The 21,681-nt window shown below is 49.9% G+C and overlaps 2 protein-coding genes across 5 annotated transcripts in view; both read right to left on the bottom strand.

The window, feature by feature from the left end:
* Positions 1-21,681, bottom strand: part of PC (pyruvate carboxylase) — a 128,176-nt gene that overhangs the window by 48,630 nt on the left and 57,865 nt on the right. For all 4 annotated transcript variants that reach the window (XM_081967827.1, XM_081967825.1, XM_081967826.1 and 1 more), the window contains exons 4-10: positions 21,280-21,464; positions 17,981-18,146; positions 14,060-14,205; positions 13,619-13,736; positions 12,355-12,506; positions 11,719-11,837; positions 9,209-9,371 (exon numbers count right to left, since the gene is read on the bottom strand). In XM_081967827.1, the coding sequence (XP_081823953.1) occupies positions 9,209-9,371; positions 11,719-11,837; positions 12,355-12,506; positions 13,619-13,736; positions 14,060-14,205; positions 17,981-18,146; positions 21,280-21,464 (1,049 nt within the window). The remainder of the gene's footprint in view (positions 1-9,208; positions 9,372-11,718; positions 11,838-12,354; positions 12,507-13,618; positions 13,737-14,059; positions 14,206-17,980; positions 18,147-21,279; positions 21,465-21,681) is intronic.
* The window catches only part of HAPLN2 (hyaluronan and proteoglycan link protein 2), a 117,302-nt gene continuing 105,812 nt past the window's right edge, over positions 10,192-21,681 (bottom strand). The window contains exon 7 of the transcript XR_014176567.1: positions 10,192-10,217. The gene's annotated coding sequence lies outside the window, so the exon portion shown is untranslated. The remainder of the gene's footprint in view (positions 10,218-21,681) is intronic.

Below are 21,681 nucleotides of genomic sequence, written 5' to 3'. Positions count from 1 at the left end.
TTAAGGAGATGTTGGATAGCCATCTGTCTGAAACGGTATAGGGTTTCCTGCCTAGGCAGGGGGTTGGACTAGAAGACCTCCAAGGTCCCTTCCAACTCTACTATTGTATTGTATTGTATTGTATTGTTGCTACCGGTTCCAGCGAACAGGTCAGAACTGGTAGCATTTCACCCCTGCCCTCTTCCTGCGAACGTCTGAGGGCATCTCAGTTAGTCTCAGCCTCTAGAGCTGCTTTGCCTGGCCCAGGGCTGGCATCTCCATTTGGCAGATCGTATCTCACCAGGCTCAAGGTTGACTCAGCCTTCCGGCCTTATGAGGATGGCAGCCATGAGACCCAGACTGTGGACAGCCAGGAACAGTTGCCTGGACTTGGACCACTTGAGGAGAAAGGCAGTGCCAAGGGAGGGTGTGGAAAAGCGGCCCCCTCCCAAGCATCATGAGCTGGATGGGACGATGCCATCCTAGGAAGAAACTGGTCAAGGCCTTGTGGAAGAGACGTCCAAGGCTCGGACACTTTGGGAAGACCCCACTGGCTTGGAAGAGGCAGGATGTGTGGGGAGCTCAGAGAACTACTGAGAGCGGGTCTCTGGTCCTCAGGCCAGGGCCTCGCTCAGGTCCCCGGTGAGGGAGGGGCTCAGTGGGTGCAGAGCCAAGTGCAGCCGACCCTGCCTTCCTGGCATATGCTGCTTCTCCTCCTTCGCTGTTCAGGCTACTCGTGACAGCTGCTCTGAGTCTTTAGTGCTTTAACTGCTATAAGAACATCTTGATTTAGATGTTGTAAACCAGGCAGGCAATTAAGTTTTAATCAATTAGGCAGGACTTACAATTTAAATAAAATGAAAAGTATCCCAAACCCATTTGGGAAAACAGAGTAGGGGGCTTCTGCTAAAGACATTTCCGATCCTGAATGGCAACTCTAATTGGGTTACTTCAAAAATCAGGAGTAATGCAGAAGTTCCGTCCCAGCCCTCTTTCTCTGCATCTGCTACAGGAATTCTCTAGCAAAGGAGGGTCCCGATGGTTTCCAAGTGGCATGAGATCAAAGACCTGGCAGGTATTTTAGAGGCCATGTAGTCCAGCCTTCTGCCCAGTGCAGGATTTGCTCGAGCAGCTGCTCAGTATTGCTACAGCATTAGTGTCTCTTTGAAGACTCCAGCAAAGAGAATCCCACCTGTCACACGGTCGACTCTGCCACTGGATCACAGCTCTTGTGGTCAGAGGTGCCTCCCACTCCCCTACTCTGGAGGCTGTGTTTCACCATCCACCTGGAACTGGGCAGGGGGCTCTATCTGAGGCCTGACCAGGACAAGCGCCTCCCAGGACCTGCTCCTTGTAACCCACCGCAAGGAAGCTGCAGCACCCGGCCAGCTCACATTTAACTCAGGGGCAACAAGGGCACCCAGATCCCTTTCACAAGCACCTCCACTATCAAACCAGGTTTGCTCCAACCAAGATTTGTGCCTTTTTTTTAGCCTGCGATTGGATGGCAAAATGTCCATCCGTGACATAACCATAAAGTGAAGCTAAAACTGCCCAGTTTGGGCAGAAATTGCCCAGTTTGGGCAGAAGGTTCAACCAGTTTAGCACCTACATTCTCACACCAAGCTCAGTTTGGTTAGCACTAATCTTCACTTGCGTGGTATGGCTTGGCGTGTTCTGTGAATCCAGCCGTTTTCTTAGCTTATCATTGCACATGTTGTGCAAACTTGAGAAATGAGATGATTTGGGAATCGAGGTGGTCGATGGATGCACTGTGGCGGTAAAGCCTTAATTCCTACCTCACCACAGACAGGAATGAAATCTTGAACTAGTTCAGATTTCCTGTTTCTAAGAGGCTGGGAAAACGTGGTGCTGGGTGCAGAGGACAGGTGGGTAGGAAGGTCACTCGAACACAAATCCTGCAGGCTGCTGAGAGGAGGGGAGTGCGATCAGTTACAGCCCCCCCCCTTCCAAATTAGGGATGACAACTCCTTGAAGCACAACAGCACGTCTCTCACCCTCCCCGCTTCTTTTCTTGCCAACAAAAGAAAATCCTTTGTGAAATTGTGGCAGCAAGGCGGTGCCTCTGTATGTCTGCCTGTTGCAGAGCAGAGCTCACGGGTCTCCCTGGCAGAAGCTGCCCGGGTCCTGAGGGTGACCTCTCCCCAACAGGACCAGCATCTGGCAATGGACCCGTGCTGGAAGAGGTCTCTAGCTGCAGAGATACATCTTAAACCATTGGCATCCCAGAGCTGGAACCACAAAGTGTTCAGCACGCTGGGAGGAGAGTCCCTTGCTGGGCTCAGTCTAGGAAAGGGGTCTTCTGCCTTCTGCAAGCAAAAGCCAGGAAATCTTCCTGAGCGCAGCGTCCAAAACATGTTGAGCCGGCTGCTCTCCTGCACCTCTGACCAGGATGACAAGCTGGGACCATGTTTCCCAAGGCCAGGAGAGGCGGCCCCAACAGCAGAAGACACGCGGACAGCAAACCCGGTTTCTTGGCCCACTTCCCTCTTCCTGCTCTCCTGCCTCACTTGCTCTGATTCCTGCCTCAGGCACCAAAGAGAGGTCCAGCTTTGACCCCTGGCTGCAATCTGGTCCCACCCATTGCTCCATTCCACGAAGAGGCTGAGCAGCAGCATCGCTGGACATGTAAAGCCGCTTTATTGGGGATGAAAGAAACCCAAGCCGAAATGTGTTAATAGCATGAATCAAAGTGTCACTAAACTGTGAAAGGGTTCTAATTCTGCAGAAATTTTCATTAAAGTTTTGGCAGTGAAGAAACACACAATATCATAAAGAAGAGAAAGGGGCAAAAGAAAAGCAGTAAACTGATCTGGCTAGCTGGCTCTGCAGTTAGGGAGGAACATGGTGGTAACCTTGAAGGAGGAATGCAAGAACAGCTGCATAAATCTAATGCAATTTAGCTCCCAGAAAGAGGAGAGAATGAGAAAGAAACTCAGGAAAAACCTACCTTGATTCTCTTTCAAAATTCCAGGATGTCAATATATATGACAGTAATGAAGTGGAACTCCAGGAGCTCTTGTTGAATCAGTTTCCTGACCTTGAAGGGCTGGGGGGGGGGGGGGGGGTGTCAGGCCTGGGTCCAATTCTATCTCTTTAACCTCCGGAGCCAGAAGATGAAGCCCTCAACAATAGCATAAGGCAGCCTTTCTTCCCTCTGCCATGCCCTACAAAACTGGCTTGGCATCCGGGTCTGCTCATGCAGGGTGCAACCAGATGGGACTTGGCACTGAGGGGCGATGTGGACAGTGGGTCTTCCCTCTTCTTTGTGGAAGAAGAAGAACGGGCAGCAACCCTGAAAAGCTCAAGGCACCCGGAAGGGCAGTTAATGATGGACTGAAGATGTCCCGGCTGTTCCAGAGGGGAGAGGAGCTGGGACTGTCCTCCCAACCCCTCTTGGGGGATGGGGGAGGGGCCTTTTTTGTCTACCTACTCCCTCCCCCCCCCCAGTCTATCAACTTCTGGTTTCCTTCTCCTCCTCTCTCCAGCCATTTCCGGTATTCTTTTCTCATAATATTTACCAGGAGAAGCAGAAGAGAGCATCAGTCAGAAAGAGGATGGCCTTTGGCAAAGAGAAAATAGGGCTGGGTTTCGACATCGCGCTAAGCATTAACCTTGTTTGTCTGGTGTGTTGTGTGAATCCAACCAACTCAAGGCTAACAATATAATAATGAAAGTAACATCGGACTGGGACAAAGTCCTAGTTTCCTGCCGTCATCTTAATTTGCCTCTTGGAGGAGTAGATGCAGCCGGGGGGCGGGGGGGGGGCGGGGAATGGCAAACACAATGGAGGACAGCATGCCTGGAGCCTTAGACCTGGCCTAGTGACCCGTCTCCATTTTCATTTGGCTCTCCTGCTCACCCAGACCTTTTCAGATCCATGCTGAGGAGTACCGGGGGGGGGGGGGACGACACCTCAGCTGCTGGCTCCCTGTGCCTTAGCCCCCAAGGCAACTGTCCTTCCTTCAAGGGACCATCACTCCCAGGAGGAGGAGGAGGCAAGATAAAATGCTATGGATGCTATTTGGAACCCTGAAAACTGGATGGTTATCTAATGCGACTGAATTGCCTCCTCTCAAGAACCTGCAGGGGGCATGCTGATTTAATGAAATCTGATTTGCAGCTGCTTCTTTACTATTTCCAAGAGCAGCTAATCTAACTCCTTTTCAAGCTGTCAATTAGCTGCTGTTCGATTGGTTATCCATTCAGAAAAAAACTTCTGAAGAGCAACTTCTTCGCATCTGTATTTATTGAAAACAAAGTCAGATTCTGTTTCAGCTGCCAACATGTAACTGTTCAAGTGGGAAAGGTGAGGGTGAGAAAGAGAGGTTAATTTTTTTGAAGCCCTACATTGAAAGATGGGACAGAGTTAGGGGCAGGAGGACAGCTAATCCCACCCCAATCCCTCATAAACCAGGCCAAGCCTTGGCTGCCCATGGAACCAAATAACAACCCACAGTTTCTTTGGGGATGCACTAAGGTCCTTCCAAAGGTTTTTCCCCCTGGCAGAACTTGCAAAAGCAGCAAGAGCGGCAGCAATCCACTCAGCGGTGCCAAGGAAGCCCAAGGTGCCAAAGAGAAGAGGCGGAAGGAGGCATTCAGTGATGGAGAGAGGGGTTTTGGTCAACAGGAGGTAGAGATGCCAAGCGTCTGGATCTCAGGAGACAAAGCTTCCCCTGATGCCCTTCTGGTCCAGAGAGACATTGCTACAGCTACATCCCGGACAGAGGCACCAAATGCCCTCTCTGTCTTCAGCCCTTGTTTCTGCAAAGAATCGGTCGCAAGGGGGGCTTAGGAAATGTATGGGCGATATCAAGCAGAGGGGATTGGCTAACACCGGGGGTGGGGTGGGGAATCTCTATTTACCAGACCATCAGCAAAGTCCTGCTTCTGGGTAAGAACAGGGAAATGCAAAGGCATGTTGACCTCCCTGCTAGGAGACCTGCTCAGTGGCATCAGGGTGAGTACGCCACCAGCTGAGCGTGGGCAAGATGCTTTCACATCCTGTGTCCTGACCATGGGAGAAGCTGGGCTGGGTTCCGGAGGAGAACTGCCAGGGGGATGAGAAGGCTGGCGTCAAGCTCTAGGGAGAAACTGCTTAAGCTTGCAAGGCAGAAGATGGGGGGAGGGGGGAGGGGAGATGAGATGGGGTACAAAGGCTGCCACGAATGTCCTCCCTGAACTGGAGGTGCAGGGCCGGGGCTGGTGGGCAGAAGGCCAAAGGGGGTTCAGGCAAAGGATAGGATTTCAAACAGCAGCAGCCTCTTTGCTGGAAGAACACCTGGACAGATGGTGCCCTTGCAAGCAGGAAACAAGCAGAGGCAGCCTGGCATTATCCTCCCCAAAGATCAGTGATAATGAAAGGCAAAGGGGCATCCTAAGCTCCTTTTCTTCACTTTCTCGGGCTCTCATCCCTTTGAGTTTGGAAGAAGAAGACAGAAAAGAGAAACAACTTTATTCTAAATTTATCTTTAATTGCAAACCGTTATCAGTGAGCTGGGGAGACTGGCAAAGGAGCGGGAGGCTTGACGGAGAGGGAGGAAGGAAGCAACCTGGAACTGCATCTGCCCATTAAGATTATTAAGGCTCAAGTGGGGCCCTGCTCCCACCAAGAAGGGAGCAGGAGGCTCTTGGGCCCCCAGGCTCTTCCCGGGACAACTTCCGTTTGGGGAGGGGGAGAGGCAAATCCCTACATTTCCAGAGTCTGGGAAGGCCCAGAGAGCTCAGGGTCCCCTTGGCCACCAGGGAGTCAGGCAACGGGCTCTCCAGGCTGCCTTTCCACTAACTTCAATACTAAGAAATGGAGGGGGACGCATGCTCCGCCCAAAGATAAAATTACGTAAAAACATCATCCCACCAGCTGTCCTGGATTATAAACCACTTCATTGGGCTTTGTATGCACCAAATGGCTGTCGGAGGGACAGAGATATTTTGCAAGCAGGAAGAAAGGAAGAGAAGAGCACACATATTATTCTAGGGGTGGCAGCATAATAACACAATACAATACAATAGCAGACTTGGAAGGGACCTTGGACATCCGACCCCCTGCCTAGGCAGGAAACCTTATACCGTTTCAGACAAATGGCTATCCAACATCTCCTTAAAGACTTCCAGTGTTGGGGCATTCACAACTTCTGAAGGCAACTTCTGTTCCACTGATTAATTGTTCTCACTGTCAGGAAGTTTCTCCTCAGTTCTAAGTTGCTTCTCTCCTTGATTAGTTTCCCTCCATTGCTTCTTGTTCTACCCTCAGGTGCTTTGGAGAATAGTTTGACTCCCTCTTCTCTGTGGCAACCCCTGAGATATTGGAAAACTGCTATCATGTCTCCCCTAGTCCTTCTTTCTCTTAAGCTAGACATACCCAGTTCCTGCAACCGTTCTTCCTATGTTTTAGTTTCCAATCCCCTAATCCTCTTTGTTGCTCTTCTCTGCACTCTTTCTAGAGTCTCCACATCTTTTCTACATCGTGGTGACCAAAACTGAATGCAGTATTCCAAGTGTGGCCTTACCAAGGAATTATAAAATGGTATTAACCCTTCACATGATCTTGATTCTATCCCTCTGTTGATGCAGCCTAGAACTGTGTTGGCTTTTTTGGCAGCTGCTGCAAACGGCTGGCTCCTATTTAAATGGTTGTCCACTAGGACTTCAAGATCCCTTTCACAGTTACTACTATTGAGCAAGGTCCCACCTATACTGTACCTGTGCATTTCGCTTTTCTTGCCTAAATGTAGAACCTGACTCTTTTCACCATTGAATTTCATTTTATTAGATAGTGCCCAATGTTCAAGTTTGTCAAGATCATTCTGTATCTTTAGCCTATCTTCTGGAGTGTTGGCTATTCGTGCCCAGCTTGGTGTCATCTGCAAATTTGATGAGTTCCCCATCTATTCCCTCGTCCAAATCATTGATGAAGATGTTGAAGAGTACTGGGCCCAAAACAGAGCCTTGGGGTACTCCACTGCATACCTCCCTCCATGTAGATGCAGTTCCATTGAGGACTACATGTTGAGTGCAATTGGTCAGCCAGTTACGAATCCATCTGGTGGTGATGCTGTCTAATCCACATTCTTCTACTTTATCTAGTAGTAGGTTATGGTCTACTTTATCAAATGCCATGCTGAAGTCCAAGTAAACTATATCAACGGCATTCCTCTGGTCCACTAATTTTGTCACTTTGTCGAAGAATGCAGTAACATTAGTCTGGCATGATCTATTTTTGACAAACCCATGTTGGCTTTTGGCTATTATTTTGTTTACTTCTAGGTGTTCGCTAATTCATTGCTTGATTATCTTTTCCAGAATCTTCCCTGGTATTGAGGTCAGGCTGATAGGTCTATACTTTCCTGGATCTAACCTTCACAAGATCTTGTTTGCAATCAAGCTTCTCTTCCTGAGAATGAGAGAAAGAGATGGAGGAAGGCAGAGCTACTTGAAGAGTAAACAGGAGGGAGGGAGGAAAAGAGGAGGGAGGCGGGCCAAGCCTAGTATCCTGAGACCTACAGAAAAAGAGCTGGTTGAAGATGAGGGGCAGAAAAAAAGGGCCTGGGCTGGCAGAAGAGCCTGACCCAACTGTGCCTCCACCTGCCCCATAAAAAAAAACCCTGCAGTGCGGAGTGAGTCAGCGGTCCTGAGGCTGGAAGTCAACCATGATGGGGGCAACTGAGACAGTTGACCTGCAAAGTGCTAGGAAACCCCACGAGTGGTTTTGCCCAGACTCTGCAAAACGCCATGCTGGGCAAAGCAGCCAGGGCAGACAGAGCTGAGCTTTGGGGTAGTGAGTGGCTTGAATACATACCCCCCACCCCCAACAACAAAAGAGCAGCAGCTGATGGTTGATGAGGGGCAGGCAGCACCAGGCACAAAGCAAACACTTTCTATTTTCCATTGCAAAGACAGCACTGCCGGGATTCATCCCCCAGAACCCAAACTCCCGCTGCCCCTTCAGGAAAACAAGAAGGGACCAGATTGGGCTGGAGGGGAAGGAGGACCCAGCCCCACCTTCTACAGGAGGCCCTGCAGGTTCTATGCCACCCACTCTGCAGGGCACCACAGGGGAGGCTGCTGCACTTGCAGGGGGCAGAGACAAGGCACTGGCGGCTTCTGGAAAGAGGAGCACCCAAAATGGCCGTCACAAGCCCTCCCGTGTGATTTTGCTGGGCCAAAAGATCAAAAAAAAAAGGCTAGAAATACAGAAATGACTGAATACGATTGGGAGGAGAACCAGAGCAACTGTCGGGTGGGCAGAAACTCCCCCTTCATGAGAAGCCAAGAGCTGATTGATGCCACCCAGGACTCAGTTTAATTGCGTCCCTCTCCAGTTTGAGGGTCTCCCTGAAATGCAGAACCCCCCAGCAATCTTTTAAAACTTGAGATGACTGGACAAACAAGTCATTGACAGAGGCTGAGAAAGGAGGAATTTGCTATTCCCCCAAATAGTCTCCGATTCCAGTTTATATGTTCCAGAAATGTGAAGGCGAGTGCACGTAAATGAACATTTGCTCCAGAAAATTGTGCAGATACAAATTTGCTCAGCGACTTAGGAAGATGCTCGATGTATTTTTCTGTGCCCCATAAATCTAATGTTTTACCACTCTGTACAAATGTGAATCCCTCAGTATTCCATCCTTCCTTTAAGCTGTGCAGGAAGAAATTAATTTTATTTATAATTTTCTGATAGTCTGCAGTCAAAGGAAGTGCAGGGAGTTGGGAACATCTCAAAAAGTCACACACTCTCCCGATGGTGCGGTTTAAAAGCTGGCAGAGAGGACGAGTGATACTGCCAGGAGCTCTGGGCTGAGCCAGACTGGCAGAATCTGTCACCCAGGAAGTAGCTGGCACCTGGGCAGAAGTGGGAATTCTCTAGGGCAGGGCAGGTGAGCACAGCCAGACTGGGACTTCTGCCAACTCATCTTTGATTGGCTAACGATATTGGAAAGTTTGCAGCTTGTACCACATCAAGCACATTTATATTATTCTTCCCATCGTCATTATGAGGGTAGATTTTATGCCTGACTGATTCAAGTCTGCGTTTTTATTGAATATTAAAATTGCAGCTCAATCAAACGAAAGGCAGAAATACCTTTCACTCAGAATGAGTGATGGAGACCTCTTTACGATGCCTGGGGCCCTTCTGTTCACCCTGCTATCCTCTCCATGGCACAGATTTTGGGGACAGAGAACTGGTACTGCCGCCTCCTCCTCCTACCTCAATCCGGCCTGTGTCTGGCTGGAACCCACGAGCAGGATCCTCGGTCGTCACGCGACACTGGATGGCACAGCCGTTGATGCGCACATTCTCCTGCTTCAGGCCCAGCTCTGGCAGGCTCTTCCCCTCAGCGATGTGGATTTGGGCATGGACAAGATCAACACTGCAAAGCACATGAGAGCGCAGTTGAGACCAACCTACGGCAGCAGAGAGCACTGCAGCTGTGCCCTACAAATGGCGGCTGGAGAACACAGGACACCATCTTAAATGGGCACAGGGAGCTCAACAAACTTGGCTTTCGGAGGACTGCAGCCTTCTCCGGTGAGGCAAAACTGCGCATCTGAAGATGAACCATCGAACATAGAATAACAGGGTTAGAAGGGACCCTGGAGGTCTTCTAGTCCAACCCCCCCCCCCCAAGCAGGAGACTCTATACTATGGCTGGCCAGTCTCTTCCTGAACCCCTCCAGTTACGGAGCACCCATAATTTCTGAAGGGAAACTGATTAATTGCTCTCATTGTGAGACACAATTGTTCTAATTGTGTCAGGAAATTGCTCCCATGTGAGAGGGATCTCGGAGTCTTAGTGGGCAACCAGTTACACATGAACAAACAGTGTATGGGGGCAGCCAGAAAAGCCAATGCAATCCCAGGTTGCATTAATAGAGGGATACAGTCAAGATCAAGTGGAGTACTAATACCACTTTATAAAGCGTAGGGCCACACCTAGAATACGGCATCCAGTTTTGGTGACTACACTATAAAAAAGATGTTGAAACTCTAGAAAAAAGTGCAAAGAAGAGCAACCAGGATGATTAGAAGACTGGAGGCTAAAACCAGGGGTGAAATCCAGCAGGTTCTGACAGGTTCTGGAGAACAGGTAGTGGAAATTTTGAGTAGTTCGGAGAACCGGCAAATCCCACCTCTGGCTAGCCCCCAAGTGGGGAAGGGGATGGGGATTTTGCAACATCCTTCACCTGCAACGCCCACCAAGCCACGCCCACAGAACCTGTAGTTTTAAAAAAAATGAATTTCACCATTGGCTAAAACATATGCAGGATCAGGGCCTGGCTAGTCTAATGAAGAGAAGGACCAGGGGAGACATGATAGCAGTCTTCCAATATTTGAGGGGCTGCCATAGAGAATAGAATAACGGAGTTGGAAGGGACCTTGGAGGTCTTCTAGTCCAACCCCCTGCTTAGGCACCACTACACCACTTCAGACAAATGGTTATCCAACATCTTCTTATAAACTTCCAGTGTTGGAGCATTCACAACATGGAGGCAAGTTGTTCCACTTATTAACTGTTTCAACTGTCAGGAAATTTCTCCTTAGTTGTAAGTTGCTTCTCTCCTTGATTAGTTTCCACCCATTGCTCTTCCGATCTTGGGCTGGTGAGATGGTGTCCTTTGGCAGCATCGGTTCTGATCCTAGCAATCATCTCACCAGACCTCCATTTTTTGCCCAAAGCCATGTTTTCTCTTCTGGACCGCATCAGAGCACGGAACAACTCAAAGAAGCAGCCCAAGATCGGAAGAGGTGGAGAAACCTGGCCCAGAGACCTGGCCCAGAGAATTGCCAAGAGTTGGACACGGTTGAATGGATGACGTTGTTATCACGAGGATCTGAAGCTCACGTTGTTTATGTCCACACTCTGTGCACTGACGTGTTGACAATCAGGTTCACAATCTTTTTCATTTGCCTTTGAGTGGCTTAAGAGGCCCCATTTCAGCAACACCCCATTTCTTCAGCGCAGAAGTCCTTGCTTCAGGGTCCCCTCTCCAAAATCCCTGGGGGACTCTACCTAAAGTCCTCCTCTTCCAAACTCTGCGAGGGGGAGCCCATCCCGTGCTAGAAGGCCGTCATTCAGATCACTCAAAGCCTGAACCCAAATCGCTGCTCTGGGTGCCACTTGCAAAGCCAGCCTTGATCCGCAGGCGACTTCTTTGCCTCTCCAGTTCCCTTCTGTGAAAATGGAAGAATTTCCCACTACGAGAAGTTGAGCTTCCTTCCGATACCATCTGTGATGATCTGGTGTAGCTGTTTAGCCTCACTGAACTGAAAGCTCTTTGGCATCCCCATGGTCTTTTCTTTTAGAAGCCACCATGCTACCCAAGCCTGGAGCTCCAGTCAACCCGTGTTCCCTCTCATTTCCTCCCTCCCTGCCTTCTTATAACGCCCTGTGGCCGCTCAGGAGGCACCATCCTGGCCTTCCCCCCCCCCCCCCCCCGGGCAGGTCTTCTTGTTCTCAGGTAGGAAGAGGCCATCACCACTGCAGGGCATGTCTTCAAATGCTTCTCCATCTTCATCTTCATTTTCCCTTCTTAGAATACCAGCAGGAGAAAAATGTTTTCTTCTGCTCCCTTTTCACCTTCTACGGCTGGGCCTGATTGCTCCCCCAAATGAAGGGCAGCCAGGGCACTCCAGATCACCAGAAAGCACCTCAGAATCTTAAACACTGGCTAACAACAAAACCTCGGGGGGGGGGGGAGGAAGAGAGAGCCACTTACTCTGTGATCTCTTCTGTCACCGTGTGCTCAACCTGAAGCCGGGAATTGACCTCAATGAAGTAATGCTTGCCATGTTTGTCCAACAAGAACTCCACCGTGCCAGCATTCTCATATCCAACCTGCAAAAAGAAGGCAGTAAGTGGACTTCAGTGGCACACACAGAAATCTCACATATGAATACGGGCAGCACTCCATGTTCCAGGCCGAAGAGAACGTTACAATAGAGGAAGAGGTTCTGACAGAAATCTGTGATGCAGGCGGTGAGATGAATTCCACAAAGTGGATTTTTTCTCTTTTTCTAGCCGGCCTCCAGCAGTTCAGAACAATATTGGCAGATGGGGACCGGAAAAGCAGAGCTACCGCTTGCTGAGAGCTATTTGCACAGAAAGGAGCCAGATCTGAGTAGGCCATGAAGATTCTTCCATGGCCATCTCAAGCCTCTGGTCAGTTTTTGCCAAACTGACCCAGGAAAGTGGATCTCCTGTTCTCTGCCCCCAAAAGGCCAGGCTGAGCAGTACAAAGACTGGGGAATCCCATCCCTTTGCTCAGGGGCACCGTGGTCTCTAGCTAGGGAGGTCCTTGCTGACCCCTGGGGCCCCCCACCCCCAAGTGGCTGGGCTGCTTGCCGTCCCTCACCTGTTTGGCGAGGCGGACGGCGTCAGCAGTGAGTTTAGAGCGCAGCTGGGAGTCGAGGTGGGCGGCAGGGGCGATTTCCACCACTTTCTGGTGCCGTCGCTGGATGGAGCAATCCCTCTCATACAGGTGCAACACATTCCCATGCCGGTCACCTGCCGAGGAGGAGAAACAGGGCCAAAGATGAAGCCGGGCCAAGGCGGAGGCTAAGCAGGCAAGCTCTCTGCACTGGGAAGGCTCCCTTGGCAGGATGGGTCCGCCTGACCTGCTTATATCGAAGAAGGGATTCCCTGCCAAACCCCACAATTCCCTTTTCTCTTATTAAAAGCTGCAACTTGATCACTCAAATTATTAAACTCATAGATTATCAGGCCAGTATATTTCTGTAGTCAGAAGGCTTGGTATAAATAAGTTATTTACTTTTCTAGTCAATAACCATAATAAACATGCTATGTTTCTTTTGATTGCAGCAAAATTAATCTTCTTCTCATATACTGTATTTTTTGGACTATCGAACGTACAGGAGTATAAGACGCACCAAGATTTTGAAGAGGTAAATTTAAAAAAAAAAGTTTTTGCACTCTGCAGACCTCCCAAACCCTCTGCACGCACTTGTTTTTTTGTGAAAAACAGGGCATGCATAGGCATTGGGAGGCTTGTAGAGTGCTCTTGGGGGCTGGGGGGGGGGGCAAAAAACAACCAAAAAAAGGCCAGATGTTCATGAAAACAGGCCCTTTTTTGCAAAAAACAGGGCATGCATAGGCTTTGGGAGGCTTGTAGAGTGCTCTTGGGGGCTGGGGGGGGGGGCGGAAACAACCAAAAAAAGGCCTGCTTTTCATGAAAACAGGACTGTTTTTTTGCAAACAAAAAAACAAAAAACACAGGGCATGCAAAGGCATTGGGAGGCTTGTAGAGTGTTCCTGGGGGCTGGGTGGGGAAGAACGGGAGAAAATGGCCTGTTTCCTGCTCATTTCTGTCCTCCCCAGCCCCCAGGAGCAGTTTATAAGCTGCCCAAACCCTCTGCACTTCCATTTTTGCAAAGGGGGAGACAGGGTTTTGGGAGGCCAAAAATGCTGTATTCGGTGTTTAAGACGCACCCAGATTTTCACCCTCTTTTTCGGGGGAGAAGGTGTGTCTTATACTCTGTAAAATACGATAATCTTCAATCAAATATTTATTTCTCCATCCACCGTTCTCAGGTTAAGAAGTCATCTTTCACTGCTACCCTCCAGGCAAAGAAAGGACGGGCGACTATTTCGTTCCATACCCAAAATCTGGACTTCGATGTGTCTTGGCTTCTCCACGAACTTCTCCACGAAGAGAGCACCATTGCCAAAAGCAGAGAGGGCCTCAGAGAACGCCCGGGTGTAGTTCTCTTCCAGCTCCTGCCCAGAGAAAAGGGATCACCCTGGCTTGACACCCCATCCTCAGCGAAGACCCTCCTGTCCCCCAGCTGGGGATGCCCCCAAATATTTCTGGCCCATCCGGGGACAAGAAAGGAGCCACCTCAAAGGCTGCATTATTTGGGGCCAATCCAATGGGCAACGGTTTTTGTCACCAACAAATCCTGTCGAAGAAGAACCACCTTTCAATTAGTTTTGTGGGGGCTTCTGACACAAACATGGGCAGGCGCCCCGTGACATAGCCTGCCTGGCCCCAGCTTCTTCCCTGAGTTCAAGGCCCTGCAATGCGGAGCCACAAGCCCTACCTCGTAGCTGCGCACAACTCTCATGCCCCGTCCTCCTCCGCCATAGGCAGCCTTGAAGATGATGGGAAAGCCGTACGCCTGCGAGAACTCCTGCGCCTCATTCAGAGAGGAGATGGGGGCGTCTGTCCCGGGGACCACAGGCACTCCTGAGGGGCAAAGAGGAGTCCCACTGAGCCCGACAGCGCCTGGACTGTGTCTCACTGGGAGCCCTGACAAGGGAGTGTCTGGGGGAGGGGGGGGAGGGGGGGGAGGATTAAGGAACCCCTGTCCCCAAGGCCACTTCCGGGCCTATTGCTTTGTCCCGTCCACCCGTCTCCTGGAACTGTCCCTCAGAAGGAGCAGAAGAAGTAAGGAAACACGAAGCTGATCTTGAGGAAGGTGTAAGAAAAACTCAAAATCACCTACAAGATTAGCATCCTTACTAAGGAAAATTAGCAGAACCCTGAAGGCCTCATTTCCAAATTTCTCTCTTTCCTCTCTTACGTTAAACCAAACCAAGGTGAGATTATGATGAGTTCCTTTCTCAAAACTGCCGTGATCCAAGGCCCCCTTAACAGCTCTCTCATACCTTTTCCAAGGTTAAGGCACTACAACAGTGATGAGTGACTTCCGGTTTGCTCGGAGGGTGCTTTTAAGCGCTCCGAAGGCGTCAGGGAAGCCTCCGGACGGTCCTTGAAGCCTTCGGAACGCTTAAAACGACCCTCCGTTTGCTCGGAGGGTCATTTTAAGCATTCCGAAGGCTTCAGGGAAGCCTCCAGACGGTCCCTGAAGCCTCCGGAGGGCCTCCGGGGGGGGGGGCTCATTTTGCCCTCCCCAGGCTCCTATAAAGCCTCTGGAGCCTGGGAGGGCGAAAAAAGCATGTAAAAATGGGGGGGGGGGGTCACGCGTTGTGCGTGCATGTGCACTGAGGGGGTCGCACGTTGCATTATGGGTGCGGCACACCCGCACACGACACCCCTGCACTCCCCCCCCCCCACTTGTGGCACGCGAGCCAAAAAAGGTTCGCCATCGCTGCTCTACAACGATTGGCTGAAGTACTGAAAGATCCCAGCTCTCATCAGCAGTCCAAAAATGCAATCACCTCTATCAAAAGCTTCCGAGATCTCAGAATGAAGAGGATCCTGTCTCCCCCGCAGTCCAGGTCTTGCCATGGTCTACCAAAATGGGGACTGATACATTTCCTGTTCTTTGAATTGGCCCTGGGTCCAGAACAAGTCGGCTCCAACAAAATGATGGAAATTCCCTACCAGAAATTAGTAAACTTGGAGCAAAAAGGACAACAAGGAGCGATTTCAAAGCTGCTGCCTCCCCTGAGTCATCGTTACTGTAGGCTAATCCTACCCAGATCCTTTAGCCTTTCCTCGTGCAGATCCTTCATCATCTCTGAACTTGCTCCAATTTGTTACAGCACTGTCCTCTTTGAACAATGACGCCTAAATCCAAGCTCCAGACTCCAAATGAGCATCACCATTTGAACAAGAGCAACATGAATGAAAGGGAGCTCAAGAAACTATCATGGATGAAAATGTGATCTTCAGCCAACATTGGTTATAACAGAAATAGATTGCAAGACGGCCAAATCAGCAAACATTAGCAGGTGTCAACAGTCATATTTTGGATGCATAGGAGAGTTAGTTTAGAAGCTATTAAATCGCAGAAAAAGTGGGGGGAAATGAAGCATTGGCAGGGGGAAAATAGGCACAGGCTCCAAAAGAGCAGCACGCTACTCTTTGTACAAGAGCACCACTCCCAAGGAAAGGAGGATGTTAGGAATAACTAGGTAGGTTCAGGTTTGTTCATTTCCTAAATCAACCTTATTTATTTCTAAAAAGCTATGTAGGAAATGTAATATATATATATATATAACTATGCTATAGCCAACTTAATAAAATGTTTGCTAACTGGGATCTTTCCCTCAAAGAGAACAGCTCTTTGAACGCATAAATCTTCGGCTACTGGTTTACTACAGTTAAAACAGGGATTAAGGGGAAAGACTGTCCTGCAGGGTGCAGTCACCAAAGGTGAGTTAACAACAGGTAGTTACCGGCAGACAGGTTGAAGCGGCTACCGGGAAAGGTGGATAAGAACAGAGGCGGCTAGAAGATGGTAGGTGACCTGAATAGCTAGAGCACTTGCTTCGGTTTTTAAAAGGGGGGTGATTTTATGTCTGAGACCAATTACACCTGAACGCTGGTCAGGACGGTGACCTTGCTGCAATATTGGCTTTAGCCTCTCATATAAGCCTCCCATACAGTTGTATGCCAGATGATCAGCTTGAGGTTGGTTCTGGGCAAAGGTCCGGAACGGATAATGCAGCAGGCAGGTTGCAGGTATTTCAAAAAGGAGGCATGGCTGTATGTTCCAGTGCTCCAGAGCAGGCCTGCCCTTCTCTGCAACAGCCATAGCAATAGTGCTCAGACTTATATGCCAACCACACCACAAGGCGTTACAGCCTTCTCCAAGTAGCTTAAAGAATCAGCATGTGGCCTCCAACAATGTGGGTCCTCATTTTACCGACCTTGGAAGGATGGAAGGCTGAGTCAACCTCAGAATCAAAGAGAATCGAACTGCCGGAAGTCAGCAGAATTAGCCTGCAGTACTGCATTCTAACCACTGCGCCACCATGGCACATCAACAGCCTCTGCTTCAGGGGATACTCTCCCACCACCACCATCCCAGTGTTATTCTGGGAAGGGGATAAAATGTTAACGTATTTTTGGCCCCCTATGGACTCTTCTTTGATGGTTCCTTATTTAGGGTGCACCAAGAATAAACCATGTCAAAACAACCTGAGCTCTGTTTTAATAGGGCAACTAGTATCGCTGACCATGGGAATAAAAGTGCATCATTAACCTGATTCTCCCAAAGCAATAGCAAAGTTCCCTGCAAAATTCAGAGAAGGTGACAAGAAATAGGTTGTCCTTCAGCCTCTGGGTCGAAATTGTCGAGGGGCATTCCGCAGGGGTCCTTACTTGGCCCTGTGTAGTTCAAGATATTTATACATGACTAGAATGAGGGGGTGGAAAGGGAAATTTGTTGCTGAATCAGCAACAATAGATGGATAGCACAATCATCCCTCTCCGCCCCCCCCCCGCCCCCTCTGTTCTGAGTATCTCAGGCCACAATGCATCCAGTTTGGGCCCTCCGGAAGGACATGTCCAGAAGACAGAAACCAAGATGAGGAGGGGACTGGAGAAGAGACAGCTGCCTTTGAGGGTCTACAGGTCTGTCATGTATAACACAGGGCAGAATCCTTGCTCAGAGCTGCTCTGAAGAACAGACCAGGAAACAAAAATATATACAAGCAAAGTGCAACAGATGCCTCAGAAGAGTGGCTGGAATATCCTTGCTAGAGGCATTGATTAGAGGCTGGGTGGGTTCCTCCCCAGGCTGGGAACATAGAGAATTGGCTAACATTGTTTTTAATTTTGAGTGTACGTTCAGCCACTGGGAAACTGGAATGAAGTTAACAGGGTGCAGATGGGAGGGGGGTATACATGGGATGGGGGCAGATTTGACTTCTCCAGAATGGACGTTAGAGGGCTGGGGCATCAATATCTGCCTGCTTGTTGGAACTCTCTGGACTATAAAGCTGGTCCCTCAGAATGCCAAGAAAGAAGCTTAAGGTTGCATGTAAGAAGGCAGGAAAATTCTATTTTGTTTCCGCAGCTCATCAGTCCAAAGGGAAAGAGGCTTCTCTCTCTTGAGCAGGCAAAGTAGAATTCTTGATTATTTTGGAAAGGGCTACTGGACCTCTGAACAAGAGAAGCCATTTCCGAGGGCTGAAACGGAAACAACTGACCGTTTTACCGTCTTAGCCAATGGACTGCAATAAGCCATCTCTCTGGGCCTCTTGGGGAGCTGGCTAAGCAGAGTTCGGTCACCGTAGAACGGCTTGCTTGGTGAGGCAAACCTTCTTACCAGCAGAAATCGCAATGGCGCGGGCCTCCACCTTGTCCCCCATCTTGCGCACCACTTCAGGAGAGGGCCCAATGAAGCACACCCCAGCTTCCAGGCAGGCCTTGGCAAAATCAGCTCGCTCGGAGAGGAAGCCGTAGCCGGGATGGATCGCGTCCACTGCATTATCCTGGAAAAAGCAGGAAGCGCTGGAAATCTTTGCTCTCTCAAGCAAAGCAGCCCCGAGGTTTCTAAACTTGGACGGGCTGTTTAGAAAGCCCATGTGATATTTCTCTCTTGCAAATGTGTCTAAAAGATCCAACATATATATATATATATACAAAAACATCACCTGCAGGTACTGGTTTAAACCCCTGCGGAATTAAACTTAACTTTATGCTGAAAATCTTTTTGCAAAGCCACATATTTAAATTTTTCAACATCTTAAATCCAAGATCACCTGCGTCAACCGTACCTGCTTGCATAACAGGCTCGCTCTTTCCCTCTGCAGCCCCCACCCCCCCCCCAGCATCCCATCCCAGAATGGCCTCTAATGCTCCAGAGAGGATTTAGAGGGAGGATATTGGTCTCTCCCCAAATACAGACCAAAGCGCTCCACCAAAAGCCATCAGTGGAGTGGAAAAGCTCCAAAGTCTGCTCAGGCTTTCTTCTACAGCAGGGGTCACCAACCTTCCGGACTTCAGGGACCACTAAATTCATAATTTTAAATTCCGCGAACCACTAATATGAATCCAGCACACAGCTTGCTGAAGCGCTTGGACTCCCAGTGACGGGGTGGGGTCCTTCAGGCACTTAGCTTGGCCGCCTGTTTCTGCCATCCTAAACACTCAAAGAGCCATTTGGACACCAGGATCCCTCATCTCTCTCTCTCTCTCTCTCTCTCTCTCTCTCTCTCTCTCTCTCTCTCCCTCCCTCCCTCCCTCCCTCCCTCTCTCCCGTCTCTCTCTCTCTCTCCCGTCTCTCTCTCTCTCTCCCGTCTCTCTCCTCTCTCGTCCTGAGGGAAAGCGTGGGCCATGTACTGTAGTTGTCATAGCTGTGGGCATGCAACAGGGAGAGAACAAGCTGTGGGCATGCAACAGGGCCTGGAACTGGGGGGTGGGGGAAGCGCGGATGTAGTGCTGCTCATACTCATTGTTGCTGCTACTGTGGCGGGACCAAGAAGCAGGGGTGGGGCCGGAGGGCTCCCTGCTGCCACCACCATTATCACCTCCGCTGCTGCCGCTATCGCCTCCCAATACTCGTCCCAAGAAAGAGTCCCAGTGAGGGCCTTTGAGGCACTCTCCTTCCTTGGCTGGGCTGCGGGGCAGGAGTAAGCGCGGAGGCGCTGCTGGTAGAAGCCGAAGCTGGGCCCAGCCAACCACAGGTTATTTTAAAATATGTATGGAAATGACAAAGCCAGGAAGAACGCTCTGTGTCCAATGTTTTTAATGTGTACTTAACAAAAACATTTTGTTTTAAAGGAGGGCCTTCCCAGCCAGTCTCAGGGCCATCACCCACGGCCATCATTGCACAGTCGGAGGAGTAGCAGCTGCCACAGCCTCCTTGCTCTCCTCTCACGCACATATTTCTTGTGGAAGTTGTGCTTAAAACGCTCCGTGCCTGGGGGAGTGCGGGCTGGGGCCCAAAAGCAAAGCCGTGCTGCACCTCCTCCTCCAAATCTCTCATCTCGCTCTTTCTCTCTCTCATCTCACAGGTCAGCCAGTGTTTTGGGGAGGAGAGGAAGTCACACGTCTCCCAGTCGTGCAGCACCAACAAGGGCCGGAAGAAACGCCGGCGAGATCCAGCAAGAGATGAAGCTTTTTCCCCACTCTGGAATATGGACTGAATCTCCATCCTCCTGGATGTGCTGCAGACCACGCAAATCTTCTCACGGAAAGGAGCCGGTCCTTGGGGGTTCCCAAGGAGCAGGAGGGGATGTGCCTAGCCCACCTTTCTTAACCCTCCTCTGCCTGTGCGGCTGTTGGGAAATGATATTGATCTGTCTGTACCCAAGTGATGCAAAAAGAGCTGTTTGGGGAGGAGCCCAAGGCCCACTGGATTAGAAATGTCTCTCCCAGTAGTTAACTTGTAACTCAGAACTAGAGAAAATAATCTGGAAATCACCTTGTCATTTTTAAGGGTAAGCAAGACTCTTTGCATCCAGCGCATACGATTCCCACCGTGACCTGAACGGACAGTGTTAGGTACAGGGAAAGTGCAGTCAGTGGGCATTCACCTTTGGACACATGGGGTCAATTTGATTCTGGGTCAATTTTAGCTCAGCCTTTAATCCCAAATAGGCCTGCTGCTTGCCTGTCTCTTTTCTTTTTTTTCCACTTGAGTAAAATTCCTTCATGCTAGGAGAAATCTGCAGTGACGAGAGGACTACTTCTCGTATAAATCTTTCACATTCACATAACTTCCTTTTTACCAGGAAAAATGGCTACAATACTCTGCCATAAGTAGACACAGAAACATTGGTCCTCTCATAACTACAAGAGAAGCATTGGCACCTTGGCAACCAATGCATAGATTAGACCAAGAAGCTTCCGAGCTGTTTGAGGGTGTGCTGGGAAGGAGGTTGGACTACATGATCTCTAAGATCCCTTCCAACTCTTATATTTGACTCTAGATGAACAAGACTTCAAGATGTTAGCGGCGTTTCGATTTTTGTCCTTTGTTGATTGAGAATTTGGCGCTTCCTCAGATAATGAGGCCCTGAGCCATGTAGGTGTTGGAGGCTGATAAGCAATATTATCAGAACGCTCCGTGCCTGGGGAAGCTTTTGGGGGTCAGCCTCAGGGGAGCAGAGGCCATGATGAGACCTGCCCAGAACTGATCACTCTGCCAAATTCTGGACCAAGAATACCTTTCGTGTGGCCTTCAAGGGTAGCCCCATGTCACTGCAATAGTCTAAATGCAAGGTGACCGAGGAGTGAGAGATCCATCCAGTCCAATATCTGGCAGAACTGGCCATACTCTGCAGAGGCTTCCTGGCTGCAGCTGCTCCTGAAGGAGCAGCGGAGAATCCAGTGGAGCTCCAGATGCACAACAGCCCCAAATAAGGAAGTGCAACCCGAGACCAAATCTCACAAGTCTCCCTGAAAGAGGATCCAGGAAGTCTCCCAAGGATCGATCAGGCGTCACTTTGCCAGTCTGAGGTCAAGACATGCAAATGACTATCATACCAATCTATGATTTCAGCACACTGACTCCAAAGTGAAGGATGGCCTCCTTGGCTGCTGCTTCGCTCTTTGTGGGGCATGCAATGGGAATTACCTGCTTGTCTTTGGCCACCCGGGTCAGAGGTGGAGACTTCTCACCTTGGCGACTTTGATGATGTCTGGAATGTGCAGATAGGCCTGAACTGGGGGGAGGCCGCGACCGATCAGATATGCCTCATCTGCCTTCTGTCGATGCATCTGCCCCGTGTCCTGCTCGGAGTAGACCGCCACTGTCCGGATGCCAAGCTCCGTGCAGGCTCGGAAAACCCGGATTGCGATCTCCCCTGGAATTCACGAGCGTTAAGAGCACAAGGTCAGGATGAGAGGCTACTGTTTTTTAGGAAAGCGTTTGGGGTCAGGGTCAAAGAAACCCAAATCGGACACTCAGATTGTTTAACAGTTTTTGTCTACCATTGGTTCCAGGCCGATGAAGCGGCTCCTTCTAAAAATGCTTCTGAAAAAACAGTCCGGCCAGGCAATTTGGGGGGTGGGGGGTGGGTG

The sequence above is a fragment of the Natrix helvetica genome (assembly GCF_964273705.1).
Source record: "Natrix helvetica genome assembly, chromosome: 16".
Lineage (NCBI taxonomy): Eukaryota > Metazoa > Chordata > Lepidosauria > Squamata > Natricidae > Natrix > Natrix helvetica.
Note: the sequence above shows the minus strand (reverse complement) of the source record. Positions and strands in the feature narration are given on the sequence as shown.